Raw genomic sequence first — 19,086 nt, 5'->3', positions numbered from 1 at the left:
TGAAAGTTGCTACAGACAACCGGACGTTGTTACTGTGTATGGTGATGTAGAACTGGCAAGCACCTCCCTTCCTCCACGCGCGGTCTTCTGGAGTAATGAGGTGGTTCAATTGCCAGTGGTGATTTGGGAGACGTGCAATGGCGATGGGAAAAGTGACGCTACGGTGCGGGCAAGAAAAAAGTCGGGGAAGGAAGGTACCTGAGGAAGTCACCAATCACAAGCGGCATAATTATGACTGAAATGGGGAAACTTCGGGGAGGAAGGAGCGACTCCGAGGAGTGGAGAGATGGCATATAATCTAAGTCTACGAGTAAGGCTTCAAGACGCTGTAATCAGAAAAGAATTGCCCGAGGTGGCCAGAGATCCTCTGTTAGATGGCTGAATACCTATCGTAGATACCTAAGCATCAAAGCATTCATCATGGCAATACAGTCAGCCTAGTCGTCGACATATGATACACTATCCGTACATTTAAATCTATCCCTGTCAAGGAGCTGCCTTCAAGCCTTGTAAGCAGGCCTAGGCCTAGAGGTGTTCAAAATAAACCGAGTACTCAAACAAGGCCAATATAACACAGCACTCCAGGCCTTTGGCTTCCTCGAGCGCTTTCGTTTTCATGGGTATCACAATGATTCCTCCTCGACCCATCTAAGGCCACCATCAACTTGTATCCCGTCTCGAACCCAAGTCATGTCTCGAATCTCATTCAGAGGTTTGCGTCTCGTGTTTCGTTTCAACAATCCATCCACACAGGATCGGGCCCCTTCGAATTCTTGACCTTTTTCACTGTCCCAATCTCCATCCTCGTCGCCATATTTAACCCAGGCCCATTCACATCGTGCGATCCGGTGTGGCGTTCGAGCTCGGAGGACTGCTGGGTCTCCTCGCGCTCCTGGCAACGGATCAAAAGGTAGTCTACCCTCCATCAATGCATATAATAGTACACCCAATGCCCAAGCATCGGTTTGTCGCCCATCATAGGGCTGGCCCATGAGAATCTCCGGCGCTGCATAATCTTCACTTCCGCATCGTGTACTGAGAAGTGGGCTCTCCGGCGGCTCTGGGATACGCCGGGAAAGTCCAAGGTCTGTCAAAGTTACCACGGCTCTGTCCAATTTCTGCCAATCAGCAACATCTGGGTGGACTCGAACTGGAATATTTAGCAGAACGTCTAAGAATCGGTTAGCAACCCCAAAATGAGCACGAACAGCACAAAACCCACTCTCAAGTTTGATGTCTCGATGGACAATGAACTTTTGGTGCAAGTAGCGAACTGCCGAAACCAATTCTGCAAATATCCTTCGAATCAGAGGCGGAACCAGTACGTCACGATTCTTACTCGCGACTTCGAAGAGATCATTTCCTGGACAGTAGTTCATCACCAAGAGTGCCCGCAGATTGCCATCATTCCCAAAAGCTTTCAAATGCACCAACGAAGGGTGTTGGACCGCCTTCAGGAGATCCACTTCTCTTTTGAGGCCGATCTCAATTCTCTCTGCATCTGCACCGCCCGCCGGTCCATGTTCCACAACTTTAACTGCCACTAACCGTCGTGATCTTGCCCGAACTCCCGCCATGTTGATACTGTCCTGACGATAATCAACACTATCTTTCCGATCACTGACCTGTCGGACAGCAAGGTAGACCTTGCTAAAAGTCCCTTGACCGAGAAGTCGAATAGCTTCATATGATCGTGGCTCACCAGTGACGATGCGCTTCGCGTGAAATACTTCTAGTCGGGCTCGCTTCGGCGCAGGTTCTTCATCATGGCTGAACTGCATCACCTGATCCTCTAGAATTCTCGGTGGACTCGGAGAAGCTGAAGAGGGCTCGACAACACCACGCTGGACCCCTAAATATTCTTCACGGTGCATGGGCAAGTTTCTGCTCTTGTCTGGTGGGGCCACAGAGGTAGACACGGCAATGTTCCGTGGCTTTGGAGAGACCACAGTCTCTGGCACATAATCGCTGATACTCCTCGTCCGCGGATCGTCGAGACTCGACTCGTGTTCATCAGACGTGCTCGGCCTAGAGGTAGTCTGTAACCCTGGATAACCCTTGCGTCGCGGAGAAGTAGGAGAGAGACTGTGTGTCGGATAGGCTGGAGGGGCCATATCTTTGATGGACGAGACCGAAGAGGCGCGTGATCTAGTCAGAGCTTTCCACGACTCAAAGGCAGCCATCGTCGGCGAGGGTAACGGAGTGATATCTAACATTGCGGCGATTTGCGGGGAAGAAATGACGGTGCCTGGAGATACGGAGCCGGCTGACGAGTGTAAAAGATTTCTCACGCTAGGAGCCCTTCGCGGAAGACTTGAGGTGGAATTGCTGGAACGTAGCCGTGACTCCGAATCAACAGAATATGTAGATCCTGACCGCCTTGGTGGATGAATATCTGTTCGAATGTGTAGACCACTGAGAATATGTGAGGGGTCGTGGTGCAGGACATTGAGTCCGTTGCTCGCCACTGGAGAGACATGGAGCTGTGCATTTTGCAGAAAGGCTTGGTTGTTTGCTTGAAATGCTGTGATGTTTTGCTCAGTCAAGGCTCGGTCGATAGGATTGGTGAGAACGGTTTGGGCTGGAGGAGTCAAGAGAAACTTCTCATCCGTCCATGAGTCCGATTGACTCGGCCGCCCTCGTTGAGAACTAATGGAACCGCTCTCTGAGAGGTGGTGGCGATGAGGAGAGGTGTGGGTAGAGTAGGAGGGAGTGACTGAGGGAGGAGGAGGAGGAGGTCGAGAGTCGGTCATGTTGTTGATAATGATGGAGGAGCAAGCAATGGACTTGGAGGCCCTTTATTGTGGGTTTTCTTCCCTTTTGACGACTGCATGAGAGGTTTCAATCTCAAAGTATAATGCCACAGCTTCATCAGATATGGGCCCAAGATCAAAAGATATCCAGGTAGTTGTTATCTCTGAGAAGCATGGTTCTGATGTTGTGCGTTGCTTAATCAATCGGATAGGTCGATACGATGGAAGATGGCAGCGGTAATCAAAGAGGGTTCTTCGCGAAACAAGCAAGCTCACCGCGTCGTCTCAATAAGAGTATCAACGAAGGAGGGGGACGTGAATGGAGGGCCGCAGGGCAGTGGCGGTTGTGAATGGCTGCAGTGGTCGAATGAAACACCAAATAAAGTGGGAGGCAGAAAAAGGCGGGCGGGAATCGTGTGAACGAATCAAACTCGCAGGTGCACTCAGGCACGCTGCAGTTGGATTCGGGTCCTTTTGCGGGACACTGGGCAGGGAGGTCACTCCGCTCAGACCAGGCATTGTGGAGGGATAAAAATATCAATGAAATGGTATCAAGCACGGAGTTCCCAATCAGGCACCCCGAGGAATTCGATAAGAACTCCGTATGACAGGATACAAGCATGGGGCAGACACAAAGGATGAGAGGCATGCCTCGCCGAGGGGAATTTTGGGACTCACCTCGAGTGTTAGGGACACTTTCAGGGCCTATTTTAGGTTGAGAGATCATGTCATTCTTACCTGAAGCATTACTTCCAGGCGTCCTTATAGGGGTGAAACCCGGCCCGGAGTTCAATAATAGGCGCTGGGTCAGCGATCTGGGTTCGAATTGCAACGATTCCGGGTCCGGAGTATAGAAAATCCGTATTCACGCTCTGGTTAGAACAACTTCAACTCCATGCAGCGTGCTCTGGCAGGATGTTCTGATCCTGGCAATCGGAGTGTACATGATCTTCGTCTTTTCAGGTTCCTTGTCTCCGTCTGCCACGATACTGTAAGAGAAGTGGTAAACAGTGAGCGTAGAAATGGTGCGATTCAGGTGTTGAACCTCCGATTGCACTACAGTGCCAGTGCTCAGCTCTGAACCCTCTCTTGGCGTCACGTGGGCGATCTTCACCACAACCTTTCCAACTTAGACAGCCGGCTGCCGGGACCACATCCCCGAAGGCTTACCCACGATCGTCACTGTCGGTCCCACGAATTGGATAGATCGATGTCCGTGAATAAAGGGTCTGCGATGCCGAGCGGGACCGATCACTTTTGGAGGTTGGATGAACTCTATCCTTCATGACTACTAAATGTCATCAGCACGTGGGATGGCTCAACCATGTAGACAGAAACAACCTACTTAGGCAACGACTAGCTCATTATCTCGCTGCTATCGAAGACGCAAGCAGAAGAGAGAGTCAGTCAGTCAGCGAGATTTCCGAGAACTGACTCGACGTAACGTAGTTGGTGCCTCGGGATCGACGCTGCCGCGAGGCGAGATAAGCGTGCTCTGGAATACTTCATCGATCATGTCCGAAAAACTGCGCCTCAACGAAATCTAGTTGGAGTTACTGCTTCCACGCTGAACTCCATAGCTTGGGCACCGAGTACTGGTGGTTTTCGGTTCTCATTTTGAGGACTAACCAGTCAGTTGGCCGGAACCTCCCCGAGCCACCCCGATTGACAACTCCATGCCTAGAGATGGGAGCTAACTGCGCAAATGATATCCCCACCACCTGAGTGGCCTTGATTAGACTTCACAAGTGACTACAAGGTTGCTGGATCATCGGGCCGGTCGGGCACGTTTCCAACACAAATCACGGAGAAAATCATCTCGCGAGGGCCCCCAATGAACCGAATTGTAATGTTACAGAAAAGAAAATCCCTAAAGGCTAAAGTTTTAAGAAGTCAACATGGAAATCGAAATTCGCCAGCGTGCCCAACATGCTCTCCAGTGCAAAGCAAATGTCTCCCTAAACCATTCCCATGCCCAAGTGGCAACGCCAACCAACGGAGAAGTACGAATAAGTAACGGCATAAGCTCGGGGACTGTCACACTCGGTATTAGACTTTTCTCCAGAGAAAGACCCTCCGCTCACATCATATGCCTCAGACCTAGACAATTCGTGCCTTGACCATCCGCGGTTACCTCGAGTCTGAGTGACAGGACTAGGATCGATCTCGTGCCAAACGAGTTTAGCAATCAATTCCAATGGCGCGTAGTCGGTCCCGCGCTGCCACATTTGCGCTGTCTGCTTCATCCGTTAGCCTGAGCAGTGCCATGGGAATTTCTGGATGGCGCATCGTTCGACTCAAAATCAACCCATAGTAAAATCAGTACGTACCATCAATCACCGGTTCATCTCCCTCCACCACATTGATGATCTCGGAATGAAGAGAGGGGAGGACGGTGCCTACTCCTTGCCCAGAGTTCCGCCCCAGTGGACTGTCGCGAGTCAGTACAATGTGGTTCCGTTCTTGTGATCCACGAGATAACGTCACCTACTCATTCATATCGATAATGTTCACTCGAAACCGGTAAGATCCAGGCTTGGTAATGACCAACTCGCGGAACCGAGCGTAAGCGACCGTAACGTGGTCACCCCCGTGGTCTTGGTGGATTGGGTGGATAGAATCTGTTCTGCTGCCACGCAGAAGATCGCCGTGAGGTGGGTCCAAGGTTTCTTGCATATCGGCCGAGGTGAGGGAAACAAACGCCCAGATACCGCTTGTGTCTTGGAGTGTCAGTGCCTCGCTGTTGGCTACTTTGTCCCTCTCGCTAGTGCTGAAGGTCACGACCAGTGGTTGACGGAGTATAACTCCCACCCCGACTCTGGAGGGAGGTGTAATGGCAAGTTCCATATCCCCTTTGGCAATGTCGATTTGAGGACGAGGGTATTTCGATACTTCAAGACCAGCAGCAAAGAGAGTCGAAATGCCAGGTATGCTGCGGGCAACCGACGATGTCATTCGGACAGAGATGGGAACCGTTTCTCCTATATAACATGATTAGTTGGCTCACTCACCAGGGGAAGGCTTTCCCACCACTCCAAATATAAGGACCTCCCAAGAGGCTCTTCGTGTGCCCACGACGTGATCCACTTTGAGTGTTGTAGAGATGATATGGCAAGGGATAGGATCCGCCTGGGTGATGTTGTAGGACTTTTCAGCTCTTGGGGACAACACCTGACGCATTGTACTTTTGCAACCGAAAACGCAGGTGGTGTCTGTAGTTTCCGTGTGCTTGTTGGTATGGAATGGCGTTGGAGTAAAAATATCGATGTCCAGGGCACTGGCATCCGATGTTTGTGAACAGTTCTTTTGTTGCCTACGTATCCATCCACCTTGTTCAGACCATAGTGGTGGTCTCGAGTCAACGGAAGTGGAATGCAATGATGTGAAGGCGTGTGGCCAGATCAGTGGTGCAGACGTACAAGTAATGTAAGGCCATTCAATATGCGACCTATCAAACTTTTTGTAAGGAAAATCCCTTAATAGAAAGGTGAGGAAGGGCATGCGTGAAGAGGCGAATGCAATAGTGGAGTCGACAATCATGTCGGTTGGTAACGAGCCGCCATCAAGACTGGTTCAACTTTGGAGTTTCACATCGACTGATTTCTTGCCAAGGGGCTGCATTTGTTCATCTCACATGCCACTATCACGGAGTGGGCGGGAAGGTGGAGGTGCGAATTGAATGAAGTGCAATGGACATGGATAATGGCGGCGTGCGCCACACAGAGTTCCGTGCGTCTGTGTTGGGGATCAAAGGAGCAAGGATATATAGTGAAGCGTCAAAATAGACGTGGGGGAAAGGACGGCCATGGTTATGCTTACTTGTCTGTGACTTTGATTTGTTCGTTTGAGATTTGAGATTTAGGATTGAGCATCGACGTAACGAGTAGAGCATGTCACTGCCCAGGCAGTCCTGACGATCCTCTAACTTTGCCTACCAATCTTTGAGGTTGTGCGAAACAACAATGCCATCTTGTCGACTTTACCGCCTCGCTCCTCATTTTCCATTGATTAGCTCTGGTGCGGAAGAGACCCCGTGTTCCAGCTAGATAGGAACGGCAAGGCGTGTCTGATAGTATTAGTGAGATCTGGCTCGCTTGAACACGAGTAGGCCACTGAGTGGATGAATCAAGCTAACCGGTATTTCATGCTTGTACCACCCACTGGGACATTCAGCACCCATGGTGCTGGAACTCGGTGATGACTTGACAGGTCGATCTGGCTGGCAGGTTGTGGTAGCGAGCTGGATCTGGTGTAACATTCCATAAAGATAGATGAAAGATGGAGACGTGCTCCCTGACGACGTGGCTTCTTGATTCAGTGTTGCTACTCGCGACAAAAGAATTCGGAAAGCATCACTTACGGAGTATCCATACCTGTTGCATTTTGCAGGGGACTTACTAGGGGTTCGCAGCCCCACTTCCTGGAGGGGTTTTGAAGCAGCCCTGTATCGGGAATGGACGTACGTCTTGGTTGAAGACCACGATTCTTCCACGCCCTCAATAGGACGTGCAGCGATCGGCGGATCCGCAGCGCCAACGTCACAACACAAGCCGCGCAGAAGAACAGGGTCTCGCCGAGACTGAGGCTCTAGCTGCTGGTCCAAAGTTTTCCGATGCCGATTATTGCGTAGGGCGTGTGTGATGATACGATGGTCCGAACCCTCGACCAAATTTACCAAGTATCAGAACTTCAAGAAGAATTTCCAGAGTTGACCATCGGCCAAAAGTTCACAAGTCGCAGGCAAAGTGGTTTGAGCACCGAGGAGTGTTTACGCTGGAGGACTTGGGCGCAAAGGTCCACCAGTTTTAGGCATTGGAGAGTCGAGACAGTCAGTGCGGAGGCTTCGACCAAATCGCCAAACATCGAGTACCTCATACGTATGCTATCCGTCCCTCCTGCCTAGCCTCCACCTCACTCATTGACCAAATAGATCTGGTCCTTCCTCATCGTTGACCAGGTCCAAATCAAGTGATTATCTAAATATCTACCTGCCTAGGGTATCAACCATGCCCCTCCCTCGCCAAATAACCTTGGACATATCACAGAGTGCATTCGTCCCGAGCGCAGAGTAAACATCTAACACCAACCGACTACTAAATGACCAACTTATTTGATTTGCTAGTATTGCGGCAAGTGTTGCCCCGATGGCCGTTGGTATTAGCACTGGGAGGGGTGAAAAGTATACTTCCACGCCCCCTCCAAACAGGTGGTGATCTTGGAAATGGAGGAGCCAATGCGGATCGCTTTCCTTCTCGTCTCATGCTTATCTTGATTAGGCTTTATGCAACCTCGGGCTTCAAGCGAAAGAGCGTTTCACTCCATCCTGGCTCTGGGTTTGATGATTCACTCTGGAAGAGTCCTTCACCATGAATATAAGACTAGGGTGTTCCAGGAGCCGTACCAGGCTGAAACTACTACACGGCAATACCTACCGACCCTACCTGTCCAGGACGGGAAGTATCATTGAGAAAACTCCTCCACGACCACGGGTAAGAAGTCTCAGTGAGTAATCGATCTCAGATTTCAGGAAGAATCTGCACATCTTTCCCAACCAGGATCGGACCTATAGGTGGTCACTTAGCCGATGATTGTTCATGGCGATATTGGATGTGCGTGTCGATCTTAATGCCAACTGCCCTAATACCCAACAACAATTATAACCCTATTTATCGGTGCTTCCTTCGACTGATTTGCAGACAATCACTTGATTTCTTACCATGGCTTCGCTTGAAACATTGATCCAACACACAGGCCTACTTTAGCCATGCGGTGGCATTTTCGATCTTACCAAATGCTTGAAAACCACAAACGCTGTAGTTCAGGATGGACATATCACCTTGGATCTAACTTGAGACTTGTCTTCCACGAGGCTGGTGGCCTAATGATCTGAATATTCATGTGTCGGCGTTGGCCAGAACAATGTGATATTTGGTTCATGCATTCCTTAATTTTGGTTGTTACGTTTGGAGTGTTGAAATGTGCATCAGCATGAACATCAATGATGAAATACTCTGAACTCTATTCGGAAAGGATCGACAGTGCTCCTTAGCACTACCGAGTAGGTGCTCGAGTCAGTGCTTACTACTCTGATACTCCCTACGGATCTTCGGGTGCGAAATGGTACCTCGCAGTGCCGCTTGACGGGGCTCGTGTTGGGGTTGGTCTAAGGATTTTGGGTGCGACCCATTCACAAGTAACCCTGTTGACGTTTCTCTAAACCACAACTTCGCCAGAAAGCGTAGTCGTGCTTCAGTCTACCTAGCACCCATAGTTGATCTCCCCCAACAGTTCAGCTAAGTAAGGATCGAAGTCTTGGGCAACACTATCGCTCTAACAATCACCTCGTTACGCTCAAATCGTGGATGCATCAGTATCCGTGTGCTTGGGCTGTGCTCGGACCGCCTATGTGAAGAGCTCATAGGGCGGGATCAACACTCATGCATTTTCATGCACGCAGCATTCCTCGGGCGCAGCGCGGCCATGGCCATGAACTAACCGTGCTCGGGTGCCCTGGACGTGGCCTCGGGCTGCATCAGAGGTGCAGAATCGAAGGCGCAAGTCAAGGCCACGATCTCTCATGCATGGCGGGCATGGCCTCATGCGCCATCCGCGTGCGCTGCACATGACCCGACCCCAGTGAACAGATCTCTCCTACGTTGGGTATCTGGGTAGGTGACTGGTACTAGGGTTCGGATAAGAATCATCTAATCCGTTAGGTAGGTCACTAGCTACTTTGTTAGCCGGTCTGAACGGAATATTCCTGCTGTGCTCATCCCCTACCACCATGCACTTTTCCACTATCCATCCGCCAGGGCCTAGGCCTGCATGAGCAAGATTTGCGCGCACATCATCCTGCAAACTGCAGCCTGATTTGAATTAACACGATCGTAGCCACGTCGATGCACCCTGAAAACCCTTGTCAGGCTATCAGACTCTCCGTATTCTTTGCTTCAAGTGGGTTAGAAGGGACATCTTGCATCGATTTCCATGATGTTCTGTCGGCTCATTGCGAGTGTGAGTTACTAACTGACTCGAACATCCAGACGTCTCGCAGGGGGGAGGGGGGGGGATCCCTGGACTCCTGGCATTGCAACTTCAAATTATCTACATTAACCAAAGCTGGAGGCTTCTACCCAACCACATTTCCGGTAATAGTGTAACAAAGATGACCTGTCATTCCCGATCAATCTCCGAATCCACACAAATCCCGTTTCGGTTTGAGTCCTGTCCCTTGCCACCCGTAACCCCGTGAAGGATGTCGAAGGACAGGAGATACACCGCCACCGATTCGCACAATTTTTGGACAATCCATATGGTTCTTCCCACCAGGAGAAAAAGAAAGAGACCCCTTGCATTCGTGCTAGTTATCGATCCCAACATGCCTTGAAAACATCAGCCATGAATGCCTGCCTCTAATCACGGATCTGAGAGGTACGGATGACAGGTCCGAAGATGGACCTAAATAGCAATCAAGGAGCCGGACCCCTGGTTTTCCCCGACTCGTACAAAGATTGAACGAACGACGCCTCCCTTGCCTTTCACGGGGGAATAATCCGGAAATGCATTGACCACTCGACAGGACATGCCTTGATTGGTATGACCCTACATATGCAGATTGCGGACCAAGACTGGTGCAACGAAAAAAGATGTCGGCTGAACGCCTTGTGCGCACAACTTACGTCAAGAATCTACCAACGTCGAATAGGCGCGACTCTCAAATCTATGATGAGAACAGCAAGAAAACCGAGATGTGTAAGTGATCTCGCGAACGACACTGCCTGGGACGGCGATATTGCAAGTTCGATGAAGATCAATTCATTTCGCACACCAGCTGCGAAAATCCAGCAGTTGACTATCACATCCATGCGAGCCACACACATAATCTGGAGACGGGGGTTTTCCTCATGATGGTATAGATCATTGCATTATTCGCAGCCACAACTAACTCCTGAATCAACGGTTAGCATGGCTCAAACTGTTTCTCTCCGTCTCACTCTCTTCTTCTGTGACGCGGACCTATCCGGAGTGAATTATTCAAGTGCTGCAATCACGGTCCGATCAGGCGCTTCCAAATATACTCATTGGTTCAAGCTTGCCCATCATTCCTTCGGAAAAGAATCGTCTCTCACACGATGGCTGACTGAGTTTCAACGATTGATATAGCAAGGGTTTGGAGGTCTACCTTGTCTCCAGTCGTTGTCTCCGTCTGATACGGGCCATTGCTGTTTTAACCCAGTTGAGGAATCTGGGCCTTCAGGAGGTAAATAACCGATTACCTTGAAAAGGGCGATGCAGTCCATCTGCCAGGTCCACGATTATCATATCTCCGATGACAGAAGCAGATACTTACTCCATGCTTACCTCAACGAAGGCTAAATGGTTGACTGAAGACCAATATCATTTTATAAGAGCCGATGCGTCAAGCTTCGACAGAAACATTGTCCCTAGCTCAACGACATTGCATATCCGTGGACGTGAAGGATGAATCACCTGCATTTCCCGCCCGCTAAGCTGGCAGGCACGCGATAGCTAAGGTCAAGAACACGAGTACGATATTCTTGTATCGTCAATGAGCCTTGAGCACAGGTTCGGGAGATTACCCTTTGGAACTTACTTCCGGCACTGCAAATCCGGACTGCGAGGTATTTGGAATGCTGGGATTGTTTTTTTAATATCAGTAATGCGGACGAGTGCTTCTTTCTTTCCTTGACGGAGCGGCCGGTACCCCGTACACTTCTACGAAGTGATTGGATCGTTGGCACCTGCGGCACATTTCCTGCTAAGCAATTGAAATTGTACGAGTAGTCAGCATGAATCCCATCATCCAGCTATGCACGCCTTCGGACCTTTGCATCTCCACGCTCAAAAGAGGCGAGGCCAAAAAACACTGAGATCTGGGATCGATGGCTTGTGTCCGTACGATGCAGACCAACATCGAGCCTCCCCGACAGTGATCGCAAACAACGAATAGCTCAGATACCCGAATCGCAGGTAGAATATGTACTTGAACAATCTCTGCGCGTAGCCTACGCCTCATTGACCACGCCTTGTGCTTCTGCGTGGTAGGCTCGAGGCACCAACATCGCATCCGTATCTGCGTCTGCCCTCCGCGCCTTCAATAGCTAGCACACTCGATCAGTGGAACTTTTGCGCTCCGTGCCACCCGATCGTAGTATGGATACTAGAGCACTTCAGATTCCACTAGTCATTCAGGTGTCGATGGCACTAGTGAATATCACAGATCTTTGGTGGGGCTTGCCAGAGGGATGGGCAGTACGGGACGGGCGGTACCATTGAAGCCCAAGGCGACTATAGAATGCACTATCATTTGGAGGCACATTCACATTCACATTGATCATTATGCTTTACGATGGTACTTTACACTTTGCTTGCTACTTACGCCACATCCCTTTCATCCTCATCCATGGACATTCGCTGTCACGCATTCATTCCATCGTTGAAAGCTTACCCGCACACGCCCCAGGACCGGACCCAGACTGGGTGATAGAAGGAAAAAGTCTCGTGCTCGTGATAGCCAGACGATAACGCCCACACAAAAATAGTACCAATTCCGTAGTCGCAGACTTATCGCTCGCTCAAACACCGGATCTATAGACCTGACTCCCACCATTGCGTAACCGAACAGTCTCACGACGCTGCAAGACGTGCAGTGCCCGCGCAAGTGCAGCTTCACTGTAGCCTCGGCCTTGAACAAATTCTCTCCTCAGGGTCGCAAGACTGGTGCTCCAGCCGATGGGCAAGCGTCTGCGAAGTTCCTCTTCGACCTTTGACACCTCGTCCATGAGATCACGGTTGCCGCCCATGCCGCCGGCCGACTCGCCCTGCGAGACGGCATCCATTGTTGAGGCAAGAAAGAGGCGGATCGCTTCATCGACGTGCTGTTCCTCGGCGACAGGGGAGAGCGTTAGTTTGGCCAGAGATTCTGTGATGCGAATGATGGCTTCGAGCTGGCGGACTGTGATGGGGATTGAGGAGCGGGCATTGTTGTTACGTTCGGACTGTGCGACTCGGTTGCGGATTGAGACAAAGTGGCTGGATAGCTTTTCGGATGCAGCCGATGAGAGGCGCGGTGCACATCGTCTGCGAATGTTAAATTAGCATTGGAAGTGCTTGTCACTGGAGGCTTTGCGGTAGCGACTTACGATTTGCAGAACCTGACATATCTCTTCATCTTCTCCACTGAAATTTCTGCTTCGGCTTGCTCTTCTACCCCTCGATTGCCCATATTGATGCTCATGACGTGCCTTGCGATTCGCTCGTCGCGGTTCCTATCATGGTCATCCCTGACAATGAAAATCATATCGAATCTTGAAAGAATGGTGGTCTGGAAATCAATGTTCTCTCCAGGAGACTTGAGATCGTCGTAACGGCCGAAAATGGGATTTGCAGCTGCGAGAACTGATGTTCGTGCATTTAAGATGGTAGTGATACCCGCCTTTGCAATCGAGATCGTTTGCTGTTCCATAGCTTCATGGATGGCCACTCGATCTTCGTCTCTCATCTTGTCAAATTCGTCGATACATACCACACCGCCATCGGCCAAGACCATAGCACCACCTTCGAGGTAGAATTCACGTGTCTGGGTGTCTCTTTGCACAGAAGCAGTCAGACCTGCTGCAGAGGAACCTTTCCCCGATGTATAAATTGCAATGGGAGATACTTTCTCAACGAATTTGAGAAGTTGTGACTTGGCTGTACCAGGGTCACCTAGCAGGAGTACGTTGATGTCACCTCGTAATTTCATGCCATCTGGGAGTTGTTTTTTGGACCCGCCCATTAATAAACAGGCGATTGCTTTCTTGATGTCTGCGTTTCCGTAAATTGATGGCGCTATACACTTCGCAAATCGCTCGTACAGATCAGGCAGTCGCGACATTTCCTCGAATTCTTGGATTTCCTCTTCTGAGAAGCTGCTCGCACCAAGGCTAGTATGATCCACGTCGGCGGTAATACCAACAGCTCGTAGATAAGGGTTTCGAATCGCCACTGCGCTATCTTTCTTGCCTTTGTTTGGTTGATAGATTGAGAAGACACCCATCACAGTGCATCGCGAGCCAGGAACAACGCGATTTGTGAGATATCTGTCTGCTGATACGAGAATATGGCGCGGTAGTTCTCCGACTGGGACCTGATCAGGGGCTTCTTGTAGCTTGAGGATTTGTTGATCAATGAATTGAGAACTCTCATGAACAACAAAATAAGGATCCAGGGGGCATGATTCGCCTTCGTCTTGACCAGGGACTTTGACTCTGCCACACGTCCGCGGTAATGTGATTCCGGAGAAGCCACCCTCAATGGCCAACTGCTGAACGTGATCGCAATTCCGACATTGTATGCTCAGGAGAGTTGCTTTGGAGGAGAGTGTGGATGCGCCGATGACAATGCCGGGGATTCGTACAAGATGTGAGACGTTAGTTGCATTTAGATCTCGGATTGAAATGTGCGAGACTGAGGAGTGTAGAAGGAGTTGATGTTGTGGTAGCTGGACGCTGGGATCGTGTGGAAACACAATGCGCTGAGTGCATTGTTTGAGTGCGGCCTCGAATAGTGGGATGACATCTGCTGGGTCGCTGGTCAATTTGTGTGCCAGCTCTTCATTGTATGAGATAAGATGCGCGAGGTCGATGTCGCAATAGTATTGCTTGACCAGCACATTCTCCCGGATTTGATCTCGGTAGATGTAGGATCCGTCCAGCTGGAAGGCGAGGACAAACTCTTTAAGTTTTGCTTGAAGTTCCGTGCGAGGCTCAGAGCCAGGGTCCTGTTGAGGCGCAAGCACCGAGAGAGAATAAACGGACCTCGAATCCATTGTGGTCAGCAATGTGTGTGAGAAGTTGTAGAAATACAAAGTGGTTCGTTGAACTTGAAGGGGCGCGAGGAAAATGGCCCGCAGTTTCAATTTCGAACGCGTAGGAGGAAACGCGAACCTTAAGACGCGTTACACTTGGACGCGTTAAAGTGGTTGCGTCTTGGCGGATGCCTGCCCCACTTTCACTCTGTCATTCAGCCTTGTTACTTCCTATCCAATTTTCGTCAATAAACGGCGAGCACAAATTCTCCCTGTTACTAAAAGCCTCCGAGGCGAAGGTCTGGAGAAGAACTGCATCACCAGCTTGATCAAATGAACGCTCGCCCAGCCGACATTGGTGATCAGTGTTCCGAACCATGCGTATGGCATAAGTCTCTAGATAGAGCTGAACGAAACCGTGAGGTACTAGTGTGATACTCACCATCTGCTACTGTGAGAATATCTTAATATTCATTTCACTTATTTGGAGCTGAGCACACTCAGAGCGTTCTGGATTCGTGCCGCGATAGGACAAAGTCTTTTTTTACACACCAGCCTGGATGACAACGATGCAGAACGAATCAACCGCAGAGATTGCTGCGAAAGACTTGGTTCGCATGCTCGAACTGAAATCATTTGACCGATCGACCGTGTACAGCCTCTTTGCCGTCCTCCCGGAGTTGCTCGAAGCCTTCATCCTCAAATATGCTCATCACCGAACTGGTCTCTAGAATCGCCTCGTCAGCTTCTTCATACAAACCGAACGCAGGTGGGTTTTCACATTCCCAAGATTGGAGATTGGCGCTCGCTTAATGACGTTTACCTGACAACTCTCGTGAGTATCCAGTGATATTGTCGAACACTGTAAGAAAGAATACCTGTCAATCGTGGAGGGAGTCCATCACGGGTCTCTCTTGTCCGCCGAAAAACAACCATTGGATGATATCATGGACCTCTGGCACAGTCACCAGCCAAGTCTCGTTGACGAAGAGGATAACGGACTGGAGTCTAAGGAATCTGCTGAGGCAGATGTCAAGCATAAGAAGCTGTCAGAAAATGATCTAAGAGACTCTGATGCAGTACTAACAGCAGCTGAGAGAGCCGTGTACCAAAGTGTCGACTTGAATGGCGACATATACCAATGGCTTCTCCTCCGTGCTCGCCGAGAGATGCTCTTAGCCAGTGGTGACTCAAAATCATCAGTGTCCATCCGCCGAATGATCTCCGCTTCCCGGCCCAAACCTGACAGAATCTCGAAGGACCAAGCCACACGAACCCAACATATGGCTTTTCGGTTGGACTGGGGTCCGACCGCGTTTTTGCTTGAGCAGGGGTACGAACTCAGTATTGGCACGACTATGCGCTTGGAGATACCATGGGAAAGGCCATCACATTGACAGGGTCTAGTGCAGATGCTCAAGCGTTGAGTTGCGGAGAATATTTGCAACAGATGTGGCCGTGGGTGGCAGATCAGATATTGCACCTTGTCAAACGTATGGTTGCTCGCCCCAACACCCGTCACAACTGTAAGTTAACACAAGTTCACATGAGGCAGCTGCCACCTACATTTCATAACTGTCGTTTCCAGGCATATTGCAAGATCGTGCACGGATCAGGGTTCGCCTCCATAACTCCATGGTCACTGTGAATGTTTGGGGTCCAACATGTACCATCGTGGAAGTTAGTGAAGCTTTTACGTGGCTTAGCGCCGCCCTTCGCTCGTCTCCGTTCGAGACTGGAATCGCCATTTGCCTACCGGTCATTCGTGAAGTCCGTATGCAAAAGCGTTTCGACAGAAATGTTCTTATGAAAAAAAAATTCGCACAAGACATAAATACATTCATGTGCACGCTCGAGATGCAATTACAACCGCACACCGCCGCCAGTGAGACATCCAATTGCATGTGTTGGTATAGTTTATTTAAGAACCCCGTCGTCGTTGGCGGGTGCCCAATTCCTCGAGGTGTCGACCGCCGCACGGGTCGGGAACTACCACTTGGCCTTATGGCGGAACTGGTCGGAACCCGAAAGCTGAAGCAATTCAATGGGAAGCTGTTCATCAAGGGGTTCTCGGCAATGTTGATACCTGTGGGCCAGAACGGAAATATCCTTCTCTGGCACTTAGCTTTCGACAGAAGTGGAAATCTAATATCCTATTTACATCGGACCGATGAACACCTAGCGAGTCTTGACCAGGCCTACGTGGAAGGCGCGCGACACATCCTCGGCTGGTGTAAAGAGGCTAGATATTATGCCGGTTAGCAAGATCCTAAGACTTGAAAACAGAAGTACTACTAAAGCAAGATCTGCTTACAGGAGCTCTTAGTGCAAGATAAGACATCAAGAAGAGTCGTCTTCAACGACCCCACAAAGGTTGTACGCTCGAGGATGCCTCACTTTATTCGGGAAAGTTAATTTTGAATGGCGCTCGGCCTAGTATTGGTGCCAAAGATCGACCCTTCCACATTTCGCGAGGGGGTTATGTGCACAAAATGCGCTGGTTGTCTCAGAAATTTGCTGTACTATGGGATGTCGAAAAGAAACAGAGGGGTTTTGATTAATGGAACTAGCGTACTTCTCCATCTTGTGCGGGCTTCTTTGGAATACACCAAAACAAGCGACATCCAATCCGCATTTTTGTTCAAGCTTGAGGACATAAAAGAAGCGGATCTACTGCTCATAACTGATTCGGCTATTCATGTTCTCCTAAACGAAGCAAACAGAGGCCTCAAAATCTTCAAGGACGGCGCCGATTATTCTCGCTTCGAGCATCAGGTGGAGCACTATTACGAGATATTGGAGCAGCTATTCGACCAACAAGTACTATAGGTGAGCACAGAGAGGCAAACCCGATCTCGAATATACCTTGAAGGGTGGGATTTCTGCGATTTTATGGTGGCTCGAGACCCAGTCTACCCTCGTCTCGCAGAGCTCGAAGCCGCTAGTAGGAGCTGGGTGGATTTCGCTAGAGCTATTCAAAGCCTCACCCTTTTTGGCCGTGGCTTTGGAGATATCATCTAGCCGTTCGACCTCAAAACGTGTGCTCTTTGGGCCAGCTTGCCTGAGCATAAGAATCATCTCGCGGCTCACAATGCCGACCTCATGGACATAATGGATATCCATGATGGCGACTACCACTCCATACCGAAAAGACTCACGAGTTACATCTTCTGTTACAACACGGTACAAGTTTTCGAATGTGAGTGCGATGTAGATGGTGGTGGTGAGCATACCGACTTCGTTCAAGTCATTCTAACGGGTGTTGACCATTTTTTTCAAATTGGCGCGGAATGGAGCGATCATGGTGCCGTAATTTTCGGGCATAATGCAGAGTCAACACCTCGATGGAGCAATCTTTGCGACGAAGAGGAAGGTGAGCTAGTATCGATGAACGAGCAAGATAATTCTGCATATCAAGACAGTGGCAAAAAACCGAGCTTGAAAACCAGTGCCACAAAAACCGAGCATTTGACTTCACAGCACTTCACAGTAGGGATTGTGTGCGCACTTCATAAAGAGCTCTTTGCAGCGCGTGAGCTCTTCGACAGCAAATACTTGGGAATCACTCTTCCTGACGAAGACAGTAATCATTACGCGCTAGCACGCATCGGTCAACACAATGTTGCTGCCGCCTGCCTCCCATCTGGGGAGTAGGGAACTAACTCTGCCGCCAGTGTTGTTGTGAATATGAAACTGACCTTCACACGTATCAAGTTCTGTCTGCTATTGGGCATTGGGGGCGAAGTTCTGCACCGCTCCCGAGACTTACGACTAAGAGACGTTGTTGTCAGTCACCCCACAAAGAGATGCTCGGGCATGATTCATTACAATCTCGGAGCGAATAGCACAACTTTCGGGTTTGAAAGAACAGGCTCGGTCCAAGGGCCTTCCCACTTCCTTAGGACAGCTTTGGGCTTCCTGAAGTCAGATGATAAACTCGCAATACGGACACAGCTTGCAGACTCTATCCAGAGGATCAGCGACTGTAACCCCAGTCACAGGCACCCAGGGATGCACAAGGACGTACTTTTTGACTCCTCCTATGTGCATGTCGAGGACCAGCAGACCTGTAGGCAATGTGTCCGTCGAGCTTGGCTGAGGATAAGGCGTGAATCCCCCCACCCTGAGATCCACTACGGCATCGTTGCTTCAGGCAATCGTCTGATCCGAAATGCACAGACAAGGGACCAACTCATGAAGCAATATACAGACGTTCTCTGCGTGGAGATGGAGGCAGCCGGTGTGATGAATATAGTTGATTGTCTTGTGATTCGCGGGATCTGCGATTATGCAGATTCCCATAAAAACGACATTTGGCAGAACTACGCCTCCGCTACCGCTGCAGCTTTTGCGAAGCTCTTTCTGTCGTTTGTGAGATCGCCACGCAGCTCAGAAATTCAGTCGGTGGATTCAGGAGTCCCGTCGTCAAGAAAGTGGCGTGCATCAGTAATTGAAGACAGCTTTTTCAAAAGACGCTCAGCCGTGGATCCGCTTCTGGATTTTTCCGATAGTATGAGTGGCAAG

At 50.0% G+C, this 19,086-nt stretch overlaps 2 protein-coding genes across 2 annotated transcripts; one reads left to right on the top strand and one right to left on the bottom strand.

Moving 5' to 3' along the window:
• Positions 1-12,349: 12,349 nt before the first annotated feature.
• Positions 12,350-14,583, bottom strand: MCM5 (minichromosome maintenance protein 5; the record flags this gene model as incomplete). Its single annotated transcript, XM_064847585.1, has 2 exons — positions 12,350-12,854; positions 12,917-14,583. The coding sequence occupies 2 exons, from the start codon at positions 14,581-14,583 to the stop codon at positions 12,350-12,352; spliced, it is 2,172 nt and encodes a 723-aa protein (XP_064704697.1).
• A 539-nt stretch (positions 14,584-15,122) lies between these two features.
• Positions 15,123-16,824, top strand: LTR84_004004 (uncharacterized protein; the record flags this gene model as incomplete). The annotated part of the gene is made up of 4 exons (XM_064847584.1): positions 15,123-15,285; positions 15,403-15,895; positions 15,970-16,088; positions 16,151-16,824. The coding sequence occupies 4 exons, from the start codon at positions 15,123-15,125 to the stop codon at positions 16,822-16,824; spliced, it is 1,449 nt and encodes a 482-aa protein (XP_064704696.1).
• Between the last annotated feature and the right edge of the window lie 2,262 nt (positions 16,825-19,086).

The sequence above is a fragment of the Exophiala bonariae genome (assembly GCF_035927105.1).
Source record: "Exophiala bonariae strain CCFEE 5792 chromosome Unknown scaffold_18, whole genome shotgun sequence".
NCBI lineage: Eukaryota > Fungi > Ascomycota > Eurotiomycetes > Chaetothyriales > Herpotrichiellaceae > Exophiala > Exophiala bonariae.
This window is presented reverse-complemented; position numbering and strand designations above follow the sequence as displayed.